The following is a 17583-nucleotide window of genomic DNA, read 5'->3' as shown; positions in this document are numbered from 1 at the left end:
GAAATGCTCAATCAGACAAAGTTCCCCTAAGTATTAGAACATCTGAGAATTCATTTTTCTGTCATTTTTAGCATATATGAACTCCACTAAATTTTATGTCCATTCAGTCTCATTATATCATTTTCAATGAACTTTATTCTGATGGCTGAACATAGCAGCACGAGAGGAATCCACTCTTTTGAAACAATAATGGATCATTCCTATGGGACATTTTTCACTTTGCATTTTGTGATTCAGCAACACACTGAACCAGGTCCTGTAAATTGTGCAGAATGATGACGCTAGCAAGGTATTGGGGACATCATCTAATGCAATACCCAAGATCCTGAGCAAAATTTATTACACTGGGAAAGCCTAAGTTGGCACAGTAGTCAACAGACATGCATTCAGTACTGTTGGCAATTTATATCTCGCTGAATATCTTTTAAGCAGGGGAAAATGAAAAGAAACCTGTCTGATAGAACTAGCTTTCTTGCTTGTGGCTCCTGCCTTAATCTTCTTGTCAAATCTCTCAGCGCAATAAATTTTGATGTTAAGATTATGAAATCAACATCATACACATGAGGTATTAAATATTAACCAATAGAAAGTTTTTCAAAATAATAAAGCAAGAGGTGAAAAGTCCACAAGTCAAAGAGCCCCAGAGAGCTACCATATAGTCACTACAATATACTCGCGCTCTGCAGAGAATATTCAGATGGCAACAGGCTGATTTTTATTACTTAATTATAAGAAAAATGAATACAATTTACAACTAATTTAAAATGTCAGACCCAAATCTCATATGATGTTTACAAACTGCGAAGTTATATACCACATTTAATACTTATTCATTAACTGCAGGGGACACTTTTAAATTCGACTGTTCATTATGCTGATGAACATTTCCATCACTTTGCTAACAAAGCTTTGTGAAAGGATTCATTCTGACTTGTGTACTTCTTTAGACCAAGAGGCATTAACAAGTGCTCCTGATGGCCCAGCCCACTTCTGATAGTCTTCAAACTCATTCCGAGTGCACATAGGTTTTGTCGTTTCTGCGCCTCATTACCATCATCATTAGTTGAAAATTTCTTTCTGTGTTTAATATTAGGTAGAACTCCTTTAAAGTTATGCATAGCATTTTTTTCTGGTGTATCATTAGATAATTCACGTAACATGGGGAATTTATGATCCAGATACTGTGGATTAAAAATTTCGTGTGATCTTTTAAACTTTGAAAGTTGGTCATTGTTCAGCAGTATATTTAAATAGCACTGTCTTACTCGGCTGTCATCACTCAGTTTAAGTTTACCTAATCCTCTACCAAGAGGTGAGAATGGATCAGCTAGTAATTTATGTTTCTGGGTGGGATTCTTGTCTGAGATAGACTGGGTCAACTGTTTCACAAACTCTCTTACAGTTGTCTGAATGGATAGTTCTGCTGCCCATCTAATATTTTTATCAAAAGAAGTTATATTTGAGAGACTGCCAGAATCTCCACTTGTTTTTAAGCTATCCAAAATACTCTGACAGTTGCTTTTTGTCTCATCTAATTTCTTGCGCCATCCACCAAAAAGTTCCATTGACTTTATACTATCACTTCCATTATGCTTCAGTTTCTTATTTTTTGATGAATGATCTTCAGAAATTCCAGAGTCTGTGCTAGTAGTATCACAATTAAATGCGGTCGCATTTAAGTTAATGCGTTTTGCATCACCTGCGACATGTTCTTGCAACTTTTCTTTTCCACCACCATTTATTTTAGCTTTCCTCTGAGAATTTATCTTCTTGGTATTAACTTTATTACTTCTTCTAAGCATGTTGTTCGGAAACAACTCATCTTTCCAGTTTGTAACCTCTTCTGTTTCTGCCTCTCCTGCACAGTTCACATCACTTGTCAGTTTTTGTGTGTCAGCCACATCTTCTGCATCCATAGAGTTTGTTTCTTTACTAAGCTGCTTGGCCAAATCTTCAATAAAATCTATGACAACTGGACCAAGAATATCTGTTGGAATCTTTGGTTTTGTTTCATTAATCTTTGCCCTTTCAGTTGTGAAACTAGAGTGATTTTCCACACAAATTTTCTTTGTTTCTGATCTTTTATCACTGTTTATAGTTGTACCTGTTTCAATTTTTCGTGTCCGAATGCTTAGGCTTGGCTTGATACCTTTGAGATTGCATTTATTTCCTCGTACAGCAAGAGTCATTCCCAAATATGGAGGAGCAGGTGACACGCGTTGCTTGTAAATACATTCAAACATTCCTGTGTCAGCTCTCTTATCCTGTCTTCTGTCTACAACAACTGCAACATACAAAAAAAGAAGTAGATCATACAGGAACAAAATACAAACTCTGCAAAGAAGCAAAACAATATGCCATTACTGTCTGAAATGTAATTTGGATAGTGAAAGAATGCCAAATTTTATATTACGCTATGAAACAGTGTTAGTACCATGATAACAGTCATCTATGAACTATACAGATTTTCAAGAAAAAGATTTATACTTAAGTAACATCTTACCAAGCATGTTATGGACAGTAATGTACAGCTAATCTTAGGTGCATCTTATTAGATCTAATGTTTATATAAATGTGCTGGATGTTTTGTTTTCAACTTACATGAGGAGATTTAGGTCACAATATTAATAATATTTTAATTTTATTTTCAGGTGTTACAGTCCATTATTAACAGTACTATCTAACCAACTGCTTCTGAATACATAAGGACCTACATGAAATCAGTTCTTTAACCAGAATCAGAGACTGGTAACTGACTTTATACACAATCTATTGGGGGAACCCAAAATCCTCACAACTACTGACATATTTTAGCAGGATGGAAAAGTCTCATTTTATACTCAGTAATGTATATCACAACATGACACTATATGAATTTATCTTCTTTGCACATGCTCACATACATAAAATAAATGAGGTGAGATACATCCTGTTGAAAGAGTCTTGTTCCATATCATGTGATCTGTTGACAACAAGGATCTACAGAACACAAAATAAATAAATAAAAAGAGAAATTGTGCAACCTAATGTATGCAATGAAATCTTGCAATTATTTTATTCTGAATTCAACACCTAATAACATAGATTTTGTTGCCAAACAGTTTTGAATGCTTACTGAAAGCAAAGGGAATCTGGAGCAAGTATTAGCTACCAGTTGGATCACAGGTGTTTGATAGCTGATGGTCCTCAAATCTGGGGGTTAGCTACAAATAATGGGAGATCTGAATACATAGGTTTGGACTGAGGTGGCAGGATTAGGGGGCCAGGCAGGGTAGCTTATGGTGGACCTACATTGAGTAAACACTACATAAGCTCAATGTGGAGCCTATGTTGAAGCAAGTAAGCACTGATGTAAATGCTGCCCCTGTTGTCTTCTGGGCAGGGATTGGCCCCAAGACTAAAGGAAGAAAGGCCTCTGCAGACTTTCAGAAGCCAATACATCTAAAGGAAAAACATGCTGATTGATAGCAACGTGCTACCAACCTGCCCTGGAGAAATAATTGTTGATACAAATCACAATATGGAAGTTCAGAGCAGGTGAGACATAACAAAAAGGATGAGAAGGGAAAAGCTTCCTTTTCATTCATTCAGTGTCTATCCTGACCCGAGGTTTTCTGGGCAACTTTTCTGAACTCTCCTCATTTCTTAAATCTCACCAGTTCTTTCCCTTCAACCCTCTTCTTTTCCCTTCAAGCCTTCTGCCAGAAGATGGAGCCATTGGCTTCAAAAGCTTGCACAGTTCTTTAACCTTTATATGAGTTTTCTTCTGTTGCCACTTGTGGAGTGAATTTTTTTTAGTCTATCCAATTATATTATATTTTCATAGTTGCTAAGGAATGTTTGTGAAATTTTATTGCTTAAGATGTGCATACACTGATACATTAAAACGTTAAGACCACTGCCCATCCCAATGCTGGATGTCGCCAGGTGGTGTTGCAGGCACATGACATGATAACAAAAGCATGTAAGTGGAGCTGACACAGATGGGGGGTCACACTAGTGAAGATATAGGCTGCAAATGGTAAAATCCGTTGAGATTAGTGACTTTGACAAAGGGTACATTTTTATTATACAGAGCCTGTGACTGAGTATCTTGAAAATGGCAAAGCTGGTCAAATGTTCACGTGAGCATCTACTGAAAGAGCTAGAAACACAGTAAAACTACCACTAAGCACTAAATGGTTAGACATCTATGACTCTTCAGAGAATGTGGGGTTTGGAGGCTTGTCCACTCTGTAAAGTATGATAAACGGTGATCTGTGGCATCTCTGCCAAAAGAGCACAATGGTGGTGCATGCACAAGTGTTTCTGAGCGCACTGCTCATCACGTGTTATTGAACATGGAGCTCCTTAGCAGACCATTCCTACACAGTCACATGTTTATCCAATGACATCATCAATTATGACTGCAGTGGGCATGGGACTATTGGTATTTGACTTTTGATCAATGGAAACATGTCAGATCTTCGGGTGAATCACATTTTTGCTACACTAGGATGATGATCGTCTACACAAATGCCATAATTGAGGTGAACAGTAGCTTGAAACGTGCAGCATGCCACAGACACAGGCTGGTGGGAGCAGCGTTATGCTGTGGAAGACATTCTTCTGTGCTTGCATGGGACCTGTGGTTGTAATAGAAGACAACTGACAGCTGCAAATCACCTGAGTCCCTTCACGCTTGATGTCTTCCCCAACAGCAATGTCATCTTTCATCAGTGTAATTGTCTGTGTTTCAGAGTTGGAATCATGCTACAGCGGTTTGAGGAGAATTATAATGATCTCACATTGATGTCTCAGTAACCAAATTCACCTGATGTAAATCCTATGGAACTCATCTGGGTCACTATCGGGCATAATTACCGTGTACACAAATTACATTACCTGTGTTAGACATTTGATGCCACATATCTCCACAAACCTACCACCAAACTGTCAGTTCCCTGATACGCAGAATCAGTGATGTATTTTGTTCCAAAGATGTACAAACAAGCTATTAAGTATGTGGTTGTAATGTTTTGTCTCATACTTCAGAAACATACAAGGGGCAGATTTTCCATTGTGATAATCTGCATTACTATTGCTGTTAATTCACTATCAGTATTTAAATTTCAGTTGTACAAAAAAAATATCACAATGATTTGAAGACATGGATGCACAAATAAGTTTTACAATTTCTTTTTTAACTTTCATATCTGATAGTAGCACATGATCAAAAAGATAATGAAAATGGGAAACATTTTAAGTACAGTAGTATAACTCCAGGACATCTGCTGAGCATTTGTAATAACCTCTATGTAGCCAATACTCATGAAATCTCTATTCCCAACAGTGCTAAATGTCTATATGTTAAATATGACGTGAACAGATTTAAGTAAACTGAATTTTTTTTACTTTTTTTATTTTTATTTACACATCAAGTTCCCTAGGACCAAATTGAGGAGCAAATCTACAAAGTTGTGGAACATGTCAGTACATGAAATTAGAACATAAAAGTAATAACAGATAAAAATAAATGTTTATGAACTTGAAAAAAGTCAGTCCATACATTTAAGTAAATGCAATCAACAATGCAACAAGAATCAGCTTAATTTTTCAAGGAACTCCTTGACAGAATAGAAGGAGTGACCCATGAAGAAACTCTTCAGACTGGTCTGAAAGCATGTAGATTGCTGCTAAGATTTTTGAATTCAAGTGGTAGCTTATTGAAAATGGATGCAGCAGTATACTTCACAACTTTCTGCACAAGAGTTAAGGAAGTCCGATCCAAATGCATGTTTGATTTCTGCCAAGTATTAACAGAGTGAAAGCTGCTTATTCTTGGGAATAAGCTAATATTATTAACAAGAAATGACAGTAAGGAATATATATGTTGAGAGGCCAATGTCAAAATACCCAGACCTGTGAGCAGGGGTTGGCAAGAGGTTTGTGAACTTACACCACTTATCACCCGAACTGCCCATTTCTGAGGCAAAAATATCCTTTTAGAATGGGAAAAGTTACCGCAACATATATTACCATATGACATAAACGAATGAAAATAAGCAAAGTACACTAATTGTCATGTCGAATGATGACTCACTTCAGATACCGTTCAAATAGTAAAAATTACAGCATTAAGTCTTTGAACAAGATCCTGAAAGTGGGCTTTCCACGACAGCTTACTATCTATCTGAGCACCTAGAAATTTTAACTGTTCAGTTTCGCTAATCAAATGCCCATTCTGTGAAATTAAAATATCAGGTTTTGTTACATTGTGTGTGAGAAACTGTAAAAACTGTGTGCACTACACTTACATACAAGCCCACCTAAAATACGGTGTAATATTCTGGGGAAATTCTCCAACAGCTCTGAGCACATTCAGAATCCAGAAGACTCCTGCAAACCCATCTTCAGAAAGTTGGAAATCCTTACACTGCCTTGCCTCTACATTCTTGAGACTCTAAAATTTTTCAGAAACCACATAGTTCCAACTGACCCCACAGTTGTAAAAAATAATAAAATACATGAACACAACACCAGGAAAAATGCAAACCTGCATGTTATATGTACAAACACTCAACTGTGTAAAAATAGAGCTTTCCACATGGGCCTCCAACTGTTCAACAATCTTCCCACTACTATTAAGTCCATCAAAGACAACATAACATTTAGCAAAGCCGTGAAGTCATATTTGTTGTGTCACTGTTTTTACTCTGTAAATGAATACTTAGAACAGTAATCTTGCTGTTTGTGTTAAATTGAAAACATTGAGCAATATAATACATTAGGATACTATAGGCCTATGTTAATATATGTTAACAATGTTAAATGATATTTTCCGACATCTGCAACACACTGTGTACCATCAGATCACATGGAATAAATAAATAAATAAATAAATAAAAGTCTTACTGTGATTTAGCATTAGTTTATTTTCTACAAGCTATGAACTTAGGTCATGCACTGCACTATTTGAAACTGAGCCAATGTTGTACACAGCATCCTTTACTACCAAGCTAGTGTCATCAGCAGACAGAAATATTTTAGAGTTCCCATAATACTAGAGGGCATATTATTTATATAAATAAGGAACAGGAGTGGCCCCAACACTGATCCCTGGGGCACCCCACCACTTGACTGTACCCCCACTCAGACCCCACATCACAGCCATTCTTAACATTGTGAATAATGACCTTTGGCTGTCTGTTGCTAAAGTACGAGGTGAAACATTTGTGATCTACTCCCCATATTCTGGAATGGTCCAATATCTGGAGCAATATTTTGTGATCAACACAATCAAATGCCTTAGTTAAATCAAAAATATGCCTAGCATTCGAAATCTTTTATTTAACCCATCCAGTACCTCACAGAGAGAAGAGAATATAGCATTTTCAGTTGTCAAATGACTTCTAAAGCTGAACTGTACATTTGAGAGCAAATTGGTGACATAAAATGATCAATTATCCTTACATAAACAGCCTTTTCAATAACTTTAGCAAACACTGATGGCATAGAAAGAGGTCTAAAATTATCTACATTATCCCTTTCTCCATTTTTATAAAGCAGGTTTACTACTGAGTACTTTAATCACTCAGGAAACTGACCATTCCTAAAGGAAAAACTACAAATATGGCTAAATACAGGGCTAATATGTGCAGTACAGTACTTTAATATTCTGCTAGGTGCCCCATAATAACCATGAGAGTCCTTAGTCTTCAGTGATTTAATTATTGACTCAATCTCCCTCTTGTCTGTATCACAGAGAAGTATTTCAGACATCAATCTTGGAAAGGCATTTGCCAAGAAAGTTATATGATTCCCTATAGAAACTAAATTTTTATTTAATTCACCAGCAATGCTCAGAAAATGATTGTTAAATACTGTACATATGTCTGTTTTATCAGTAACAGAAATATTTTTACTGTGAACTGACTTTATATTGTCAACCTTGTGCTGCTGACCAGACACTTTCTTCACAACTGGCCATATGGTTTTAATTTTATCCTGTGAATTAGCTATTCTATTTGCATACCACATACTCTAATAACATTTTAAGCACCTTACAATACTGTTTGTAATGGGCTACTGTAGCCTGATTGTGACTACATCTAACATTTTGATATAATTGCCACTTTGTTCTATCCAGGAGAAGTTGAGAGTGCAAAATTCTTGGGATTACAACTTGATAATACATTCAGTTGGGAGCAACATACTAACAACCTGCTAAAGTGCCTAAAAAAAGTCTGTGTTTGCAATGCAAATGATGTCAGACATAGGAGATACAAATATAAAAAAAACTGGCATATTTTGCTTATTTTCACTCCATTATGTCATATGGTATCATATTTTGGGATAACTCCATAAACACAGAAAAATTTTTTAGAGTACAGAAGTGTATAATAAGAGTAATGAGTAGTGTAAATCCAAGAACATCATGTTGAAACCTATTCAAAGAATTGGGCATATTAACCACAGCTTCTCAGTATATTTATTCCTGAATGAAGTTTTTGTAAATAATACATCTCTTGTGATTCTTGCATTTCTCCTGGCGTATTTGATAATCAAAATATCCACGGGTATGCTGCCGGTCTAAAGTGTCCAACGGGCACAATATTTCGGCGATCATACATGTCGCCATCATCAGGTGAACTGATGGACTGAGCTCCTGTGAACGTGCCAGCACGGAGATCCCTCTGAGCAGCCATAGCAAACGGATCTCCGTGCTGGCACGTTCACAGGAGCTCAGTCCATCAGTTCACCTGATGATGGCGACATGTATGATCGCCGAAATATTGTGCCCGTTGGACACTTTAGACCGGCAGCATACCCGTGGATATTTTGATTATCAAATACGCCAGGAGAAACGCAAGAATCACAAGAGATGTATTATTTACAAAAACTTCATTCAGGAATAAATATACTGAGAAGCTGTGGTTAATATGCCCAATTCTTTGAATAGGTTTCAACATGATGTTCTTGGATTTAAATACCCTCCGCCCGCGGCGCGCTCCCTCCGCCGTGCAATTCACCCGCCGGAGCCTTGAGTTTATCTCACAGGAATTACTCAAACTACATTTGCAACTGGCTAGTAAGTTCACTTCTTGTTCCTGGGATTGGATTGATGGTGTCACCTGGGTGTCAGCTGATTCCGCCCATAAGAAGGCTACGGGATGTCAAACAGCTAAGTTCTCACGGCTCCTTGACAAACCATCTCTGCAGGTTCCGTACAAGACTGTCATCAATTTGAGTGGCATTGTGTTGAGTGATGATGCAGTCTCGGTTTTGCAGAAAGGTCTCAACTTCGCTCCCACCCCCAAGTTCACTCCGGTCGCAGAAATTATTAGTGCTGTTGAACAGGTTGCAGCTCAACTTCCGCCAGAATCAGCCGAGGAAATACGTTGTGAAACTTGTCGTGTGTTGACGAAATCCAAGCCGATGAAGTCAAATATCAGCAGTAAAGAGAGGGCGGCCATTCGTGATCTGAGGGAGTGCTCTGAAATTGTAGTCTTACCGGCTGACAAAGGCAATGCTACAGTTGTTGTCTCCCATAAGGACTACACTGATAAGATGCAGAGCCTGCTAAATGACGATTCCTACCGGAAGATCAGCGTTGACCCTACAAAGAAGGTGGAGAACAAGATGAGGGCGCTTCTCAAGGACGCAGATTTACCGGAGGGTGACGCTAAGAAATTGTTACCCCAAGGTCCGGTACCGCCTGGACTATATGGACTCCCGAAGGTTCACAAAGAGGGGGTACCATTACGCCCCATTGTCAGCAACATCAGGGCACCTACATATTTGTTGGCCAAATACCTGATGGGAATATTAAGTCCTTATGTGGGTAAATGCCCTCATCACATCCGTAATTCCGTGGATTTTGTTAAATGTCTTGATAGCTTCAGGTTGGATGAGTCAGATATATTGGTGAGTTTTGACGTTGTTTCCTTGTTTACGAGGGTACCCCTGCGAGAGTCACTAGAATTGATTTGTCAAAAGTTTGACGAGAAGACCACTGAACTTTTTAGGCATGTCTTGACTTCCACGTATTTTCTTTTTAATGGAGAATACTACGAACAAACGGAGGGAGTCGCCATGGGTAGCCCACTCTCACCGGTGGTAGCGAATTTGTACATGGAAAACTTCGAGGAGGAAGCCCTGTCGTCATCCGTATGGAAACCTACTTGCTTTTTCCATTACGTGGACGACACATTCGTCATCTGGCCACATGGTATGGATAAACTCCTTGACTTCCTTACACATCTAAACTCTATACACCCCAACATCAAATTCACTACGGAGACTGAAACGGTGGGTAAATTACCTTTCCTTGACGTCTTGGTCAAGAGAAGGGCTGACGGCACCCTAGGTCATGGGATGTATCGGAAGACTATGCACACTGATCTGTATTTGCACGCAGACAGCTGCCACCACCCTTCACAGAGGAATGGGGTACTCAAAACTCTAGTACAGAGGGCGCGCACTATCTCTGACACAGAGTGTCTACCCCAGGAATTGGAACATCTGAGAACTGTATTTCGAAAAAATGGGTACTCAGAGTGGCAGATTCAATGAGCTCTCCACCCAACCACTGCACCACAACCTGTTGAGATGGATGAAGTCACGAGGGAGGAGGTAGGCACTGCACTTATTCCATACACAGGCGCACTCTCGGGGAAAATTGCCCACATTCTGAAGAAACACCGGGTGGGAACTGTGTTTTGTCCTCCAAATAAAACTCGTGCACTGGTGGGGAGCGCCAAAGATGACCTGGGTTTGAGGAAGGCCGGCATGTACCTGATTCCGTGTCAATGTGGCAAGTCGTATATTGGTCAGACGATGCGTACCGTCGAGGATCGATGCCGTGAACACCAGAGGCACACTCGACTGATGTATCCGAGCAAGTCGGCGGTCGCTGAACATTGTTTGTCGGAAAATCACGCCATGGAGTATGACCGCACGAGGATTCTGGTACAGACGTCGAGATACTGGGACAGCGTTGTTAGAGAGGCCATCGAAATTCACACCAATGATGACCTCATAAACCGTGACTGTGGCTATAATCTTAGCAAGGCTTGGGAACCAGCGATCGGGTTAATCAAGAGTAAAACGAGCAAATGTATAGTTGTGACGGCCACGGCGGACAGAGCCATCACACCGACATCATCTCAGATGGCGTCGCAATCTGTTCCACCGCGCGACCGTGGCGCGGGGTGCGGATGGCGGAGGGAGTGCGCCACGGGCGGAGGGTATTTAAATCGGCCGCCGCCGCGACCGAACCCAGTTCCCTCTGAGCAGCCATAGCATACGGATCTCCATGCCAGCACGTTCACAGGAGCTCAGTCCGTCAGTTCACCTGGTGATGGCGACATGTATGATCGCCGAAATATTGTGCCCGTTGGACACTATAGACCGGCAGCATACCCGTGGATATTTTGAATACATCTCTTTTTCCAACTAACTGCTTAGTACACAGTATCAATACTAGGAATAAGAACAATATACATAAAGATTTAAATCACTTACTCTTGCCCAGAAAGGAGTCCAGTGTTCAGCAACACATATTTTCAATAAGTTACCAGCAACCATTAAGAGTTTAGTTTCAGACAAGGCACAATTTAAATATAATTTAAAAGAATTTTTGGTGGCCAATTCCTTCTATTCCATCCATGAGTTTCTCAACAAGTGCAGTAGACCATTTTAATGAAAATTTATCATACTTTAATTTTTGACAATACTTGGTTGTAACAGCCAAGTAACTGCCTACTGTGTGAATGATGGATGTATGGAAAGCAGATGTAAGTCTTAAGTCTGTAAACAGTGGAAGTTTTATTTTAAATCTCGTACATAATCTGACTGTTCTTAACTGAGGATCACTGAAATGAATAATTTACTTTAATTTTTGACAATAGTTGGTTGTAATAGCCAAGAAACTAACAATTGTTTGAATGATGGATTTAATGAAAGCAGATGTAAGTATTAAACCTGTAAATATTAGAAGTTTAAATTTAATTCATGTACATAATTTTACTGTTTATCAACTGAGGCTCATTAAAATTAATGAAACTCAAATTTTTCTAATTACATTTTTGTAATGTGTTTATCTGACATGTTCCACACCCAGGAGAATTCCCTCTGTTATGGGTCTATGGAATGAATAATTAATCTAATCTAATCTAATCTAACCCACATATCCTTATCCCATTAGTCAGCCACCTGGGCTGCCTATTACTGCTAGTACCACATTTAGAATGTTCTAATACAAAGCAACTCTCAAAGAGCATGAGAAATGTGTTAAGGAAAGCATTATATTTATCATCTACATTATCGGCACTATAAACATCTTGCCACTCTCGTTCCTGGACAAGGTTTAAAAAACTCTCTACTGCTGCTGGATCAACTTTCCTACATAGTTTGTAATTAAATGTGGCATTTGTTTGAGTATTAAAGCCTTTTAGTGTTAAAATTTGTGCAGCATGCCCATCTAGTAATGAAGAATGAATAAAAATATTGTCTATGGCTGTGCTACTGTTCCCCTGCACCCTCTTTGGAAAAAACACTGTCTGCATCAGATCATATGAATGTATGAAATCTGCCAACATCCTTTCTCTCGCACCATCAGACGCAAAATTTATATTGAAGTCACCATAGATAACTAATTTCTGGCACTTCCTACAAAAAGTGAGTCAAGAACCCTCTCAAGCTTGAAGAGAATTGCTCTGAAGTTAGAGTTAGGAGGCCGGCCGAAGTGGCCGAGCGGTTAAAGGCGCTACAGTCTGGAACCGCACGACCGCTACGGTCGCAGGTTCGAATCCTGCCTCGGGCATGGATGTGTGTGATGTCCTTAGGTTAGTTAGGTTCAAGTAGTTCTAAGTTCTAGGGGACTTATGACCACAGCAGTTGAGTCCCATAGTGCTCTGAGCCATTTGAACCATTTTTAGAGTTAGGAGACCTATAAACAACAACAATTAGAAGTTTAGTTTCACTAAATTCAACTGACACTGCACAACATTCAAATATCTGTTCAGTGCAGTACCAAAGATACATCTATGGACTCAAACAGAATATTGTATTTTACTTACACAGCCACTCCCCCACCCTGCAAGGAACTCCTTGTGGCTCTGTGTATATTTGTTTGTGTGCTCAGACTTTGTATGAAAGCTAAGAAATTTATCTTCCATTCTATGTGCCTGTCCCCTGCTTTGTGGCTCTTCTGTTTCATGTGTAGTGGTCTATGATTATATATAAACTACTGCAACCTACATTCATTTGAACCTGCTTACTGTATTCATGCCTAGGTCTCCCTCTACAACTTCTACCCAGCTCACACTTCCCTCCACTACTATATTGACTATTCTTTGGATGCCTCAGGAGGTCTCCTATCAAACAATCCCTTCTCTTAGTCAAGCTTTTTTTCTTTCATTTTTCCTCAATTTCTGTCAGTATCTCCTCCTCAATTATTTGATCCACCCATCTAATTTTCAGGATTCTTCAGTAACACCACATTTCAGAAGCTTTTATTCTCTTGTTTGGATCCTTATCAGTCGCATTGCACTTCCATACAAGGCTACACTCGGATATACCTCCAGAAAAGACTTCCTAACACTTAATTTTCATTAAATGTTAATAAACTTCTCTTTTTGAGACACACTTCACTTTTCTTACTACTGCTAGTCTGCATTTTGTATCCTTTCTACTTCAGCCATTATCAGTTGTTTTGCTCTCCAAGTAGCAAAACTCATCACCTAATCATAATGTCTAATTTCCTGATTTAATTCACTCAGCACTGCCAGATTTGACTACATTCTATTACCCTTGTTTTCGATTCACAGCTGGGTTGAGGAGTTTATCTGCTCAGGGACTGGGCGTCGTGCTGTTCATAGCACCATTTCATCATCACTGACGCGCATCCACAGATGGGGTTCCCCTACCAAAAAAATGCCTTACAGTTATTTAATTTAATTTAACTTTGGTTGGTGATCATCTCATAACCATTTTTTCATACACTATCTGTTCCATTCAATTGCTCTCCCAAGGCCTTCCCCATCCTGGCAAGAATTACAGTGTTATCAGCAAAGCTCAGATTTGTGTTTTTTCTATGCGAACTTTCATTCCTTTTCCAAATTACTCCTCAGTTTCTTTTATTGCTTGCTCATGGTACGGAAAACATGAGAGATAGTTTACAACCCTCTCACTCTTTTCTCAATTACTGCTTGCCTTTCATGTCCTTTGACCCTTACAACTGTAGTCTGGTTTCTGTACAACTTGTATATAACCTTCTGCTCCCTGTATTTTATCCATGTTACCTTCAAGATTTCAAAGACTTGCTTTGTCTAAATGTTTCCCTAAATCAACAAATGTAGGTTACTCTTTCTCCAACGTATCATCTACGATAAGACGTAATGTCAGCGTTGCCTCATATATTCCTACATTTCTTTGGAATCCAAACTGATCTTCGTTGGGATTTCTACCAATTTTTTTCCTTCTTCTGTAAATTTTGGAATCATAACTTATTTTCCTGATGATCTGACAGTATTCCATCTGTCAGTATCTTTGTAATTATTACATTCTTTCTTGAAGTCTGATGGTATTTTCTCTGTCTCATACATCTTGCCTACTACGTCAAATAATTTTGTCATAGCTGGTTCTCTTAAAGATCACAGTTATTCTGAGAGAATGTCATATATTCCAGGGGCCTTGTTATGATTTAGGTCTTTCAGTGCTCTGTCAAATTCTTCTTATATTATCATATCTCCTATCCCATCTTCTCCTTCTTCCTCTCCTATTTCTATGTCCTCAAGTTTGTTCCACTATAAAGACTCTATATAAATTCCTTTCACTTTTCTGCTTTTGTTTCTTTGCCCAGCAATGGTTTGCCATTTGAGATCTTGATATTCATGCAGCCACTGCTGTTATCTCCAGAGACCTCTTCAGTTTCCCATAGGCAGATCTTATCTTTCTCCCAGCTTTGCATGTTCCTCCAGCCTTGCAGCTGTCTCTAACCATTCCTGTGTAGCCATTTTGCATTTCCTGTCAATGTCATGTTTCAGAAGTCTGTATTTCCTTCAACCTTCCTTTTTTTACATTTGCTCCTTCCATTAATTAAATTCAACATCTCCTGTGTTATTCAAGGGTCTCTACAATGCCTTGTCTTTTTACGTACATGATCCTCTACTGTCTTCAGTATTTCATTTCTCAAAGCTGCCCATTCACCTTCTACCATTTTCCTTTGCCAGTCCAATCTTGCCTAATGCTCCCTCTGAAGCTCCCCCCCCCCCCCCCACCCCCACCCCCCCCCAAAAAAAAAAAAAAAGAGTCACTTAATATACATACTAACTTTCTAAAACATAATGGATGCTCTGTATTTAAAGCATTTTTAACAGAAGCTGAAGTGGTGATTACCTTAAAGGGTTAACAGCTGTGGCAGCACAAATACACAAAACATTATAAACTGATTTGAACATGAAGCCATTCTATACAATAGTACCAGGTGGTTATAATTAAACTTTCCCTATTTAACATGTTATAATTGTGGAAATACTGACCCTATGACTTATCTTAGAAGCTAGATTAAGGAAAGGCAAACCTACGTTTCTAGCATTTGTAGACTTAGAGAAAGCTTTTGACAATGTTGACTGGAATACTGTCTTTCAAATTCTGAAGGTGGCACAGGGAAAATACAGGGAATGAAAGGCTATTTACAATTTGTACAGAAAGCAGATGGCAGCTATAAGAGCCGAGGGACATGAAAGGGAAGCAGTGGTTGGGAAGGGAGTGAGACAGGATTGTAGCCTCTCCCCGATGTTATTCAATCTGTATATTGCGCAAGTAGTAAAGGAAACAAAAGAAAAATTCGGAGTAGGAAATAAAATCCATGGAGAAGAAATAAAAACTTTGAGGTTCGCCGATGATATTGTAATTCTGTCAGAGACGGCAAAGGACTTGGAAGAGCAGTTGAATGGAATGGATAGTGTCTTGAAAGGATGATATATGATGAACATCAACAAAAGCAAAACGAAGATAATGGAATGTAGTCGAATTAAGTAGGGTGATGCTGAGGGAATTAGATTAGGAAATGAGACACTTAAACTGGTAAAGGAGTTTTGCTATTTGGGGAGCAAAATAACTGATGATGGTCAAAGTAGAGAGGATATAAAATGTAGACTGGCAATGGCAAGGAAAGCATTTCTGAAGAAGAGAAATATGTTAACATCGAGTACAGAATTAAGTGTCAGGAAGTCGTTTCTGAAAGTATTTGTATGGAGTGTAGCCATGTATGGAAGTGAAACATGGACGATAAATAGTTTGGACAAGAACAGAATAGAAGCTTTCGAAATGTGGTGCTACAGAAGAATGCTGAAGATTAGATGGGTAGATCACATAACTAATGAGGAAGTATTGAATAGGATTGAGGAGAAGAGAAGTTTGTGGCACAATTTGACTAGAAGAAGGGATCGGTTGGTAGGACATGTTCTGAGGCATCAAGGGATCACCAATTTAGTATTGGAGGGCAGTGTGGAGGGTAAAAATCGTAGAGGGAGACCAAGAGATGAATACACTAAGCAGATTCAGAAGGATGTAGGTTGCAGTAGGTACTGGGAGATGAAAAAGCTTGCACAGGATAGAGTAGCATGGAGAGCTGCATCAAACCAGTCTCAGGACTGAAGACCACAACAACAACAACAGCAGTTGTGGAAACTAATTACTGTACGAGTACCAAACTTGGTAGCATTAATGTCCAGAGTATGGGGTGCATGATTTCCATGTCATAGCACCACTGTCCACTTCCAACTATGGCCACCACCAGGTGCTGTGATCAGTCATCATGATTCATAGTTTTGCACAACTGACCAAATGCTGTGCACGTGTTGACTTGTCAATATGAGCTGGGACAAAAGGAGCAGGGCATTATTGGTGGAGCTCTATTATCAAAACAACAGTAATGCTGCAGCTGCACTTTGAGAATATTGCCGGCTGAAAGGACTATGGAGGGTCCTCTTTCTCTATTTGCTGTGCGGAGCATGATGAAAATTTTTCAATCAATTGGGGAACTGGGCATCACTCCAGGAAGATGCTGATGACTGCTTGCACCACAGGTGGTTGATGAAATCACTGTTGCTACAGCAGATAATACTGCAAGCAATTCCCAAGTGTTAGGCAGCACGCGTGCTGTGTCATGACAGTTGAACATCCCGTGATCCACTGTACGGAAGGTGCTTCCAACCATTCTCAAATGGTATCCATACAAGATCCTTATTGTACAGCAACTTGCCACACAGGATGCACAATGATGCATTGATTTCGCTCTCTCTTTCTCGCAAGGATTAAAGTTAATGAGGGCTGGCCCTGAGCTATCCTATGGACAGACAGAGCTCATTTTTCTCTGATGGGTGAGGTGAACACATAGAACTGCTGAGTGTGGGGATCTTCACCTCCAGTCACTGTGCATGAAATTCCTATGTATGGTGAATGTGTCACTATATGGTGTGACTTCATGTCTACATTCATCATTGGCCCGTTCTTATTGGAACAGGTTGGCACTCAAGGACCAAAGATGTGTAGTGTGACTGGACAGTATTACTATGAAATGCATTGCCAACATGT

The 17583-nt window shown here is 39.2% G+C and overlaps 1 protein-coding gene across 1 annotated transcript in view; it reads right to left on the bottom strand.

Annotated features, from left to right (window-relative positions):
* Positions 1–811: 811 nt before the first annotated feature.
* The window catches only part of LOC124777331 (tubulin glycylase 3A-like), a 166580-nt gene continuing 149808 nt past the window's right edge, over positions 812–17583 (bottom strand). Inside the window, exon 10 of the mRNA XM_047252692.1 lies at positions 812–2284. Coding sequence (XP_047108648.1) covers positions 891–2284 — 1394 coding nt within the window. The 3' untranslated portion in view covers positions 812–890. The remainder of the gene's footprint in view (positions 2285–17583) is intronic.

This window comes from Schistocerca piceifrons, chromosome 2, assembly GCF_021461385.2.
Source record: "Schistocerca piceifrons isolate TAMUIC-IGC-003096 chromosome 2, iqSchPice1.1, whole genome shotgun sequence".
Taxonomy (NCBI): Eukaryota; Metazoa; Arthropoda; class Insecta; order Orthoptera; family Acrididae; genus Schistocerca; species Schistocerca piceifrons.
Note: the sequence above shows the minus strand (reverse complement) of the source record. Positions and strands in the feature narration are given on the sequence as shown.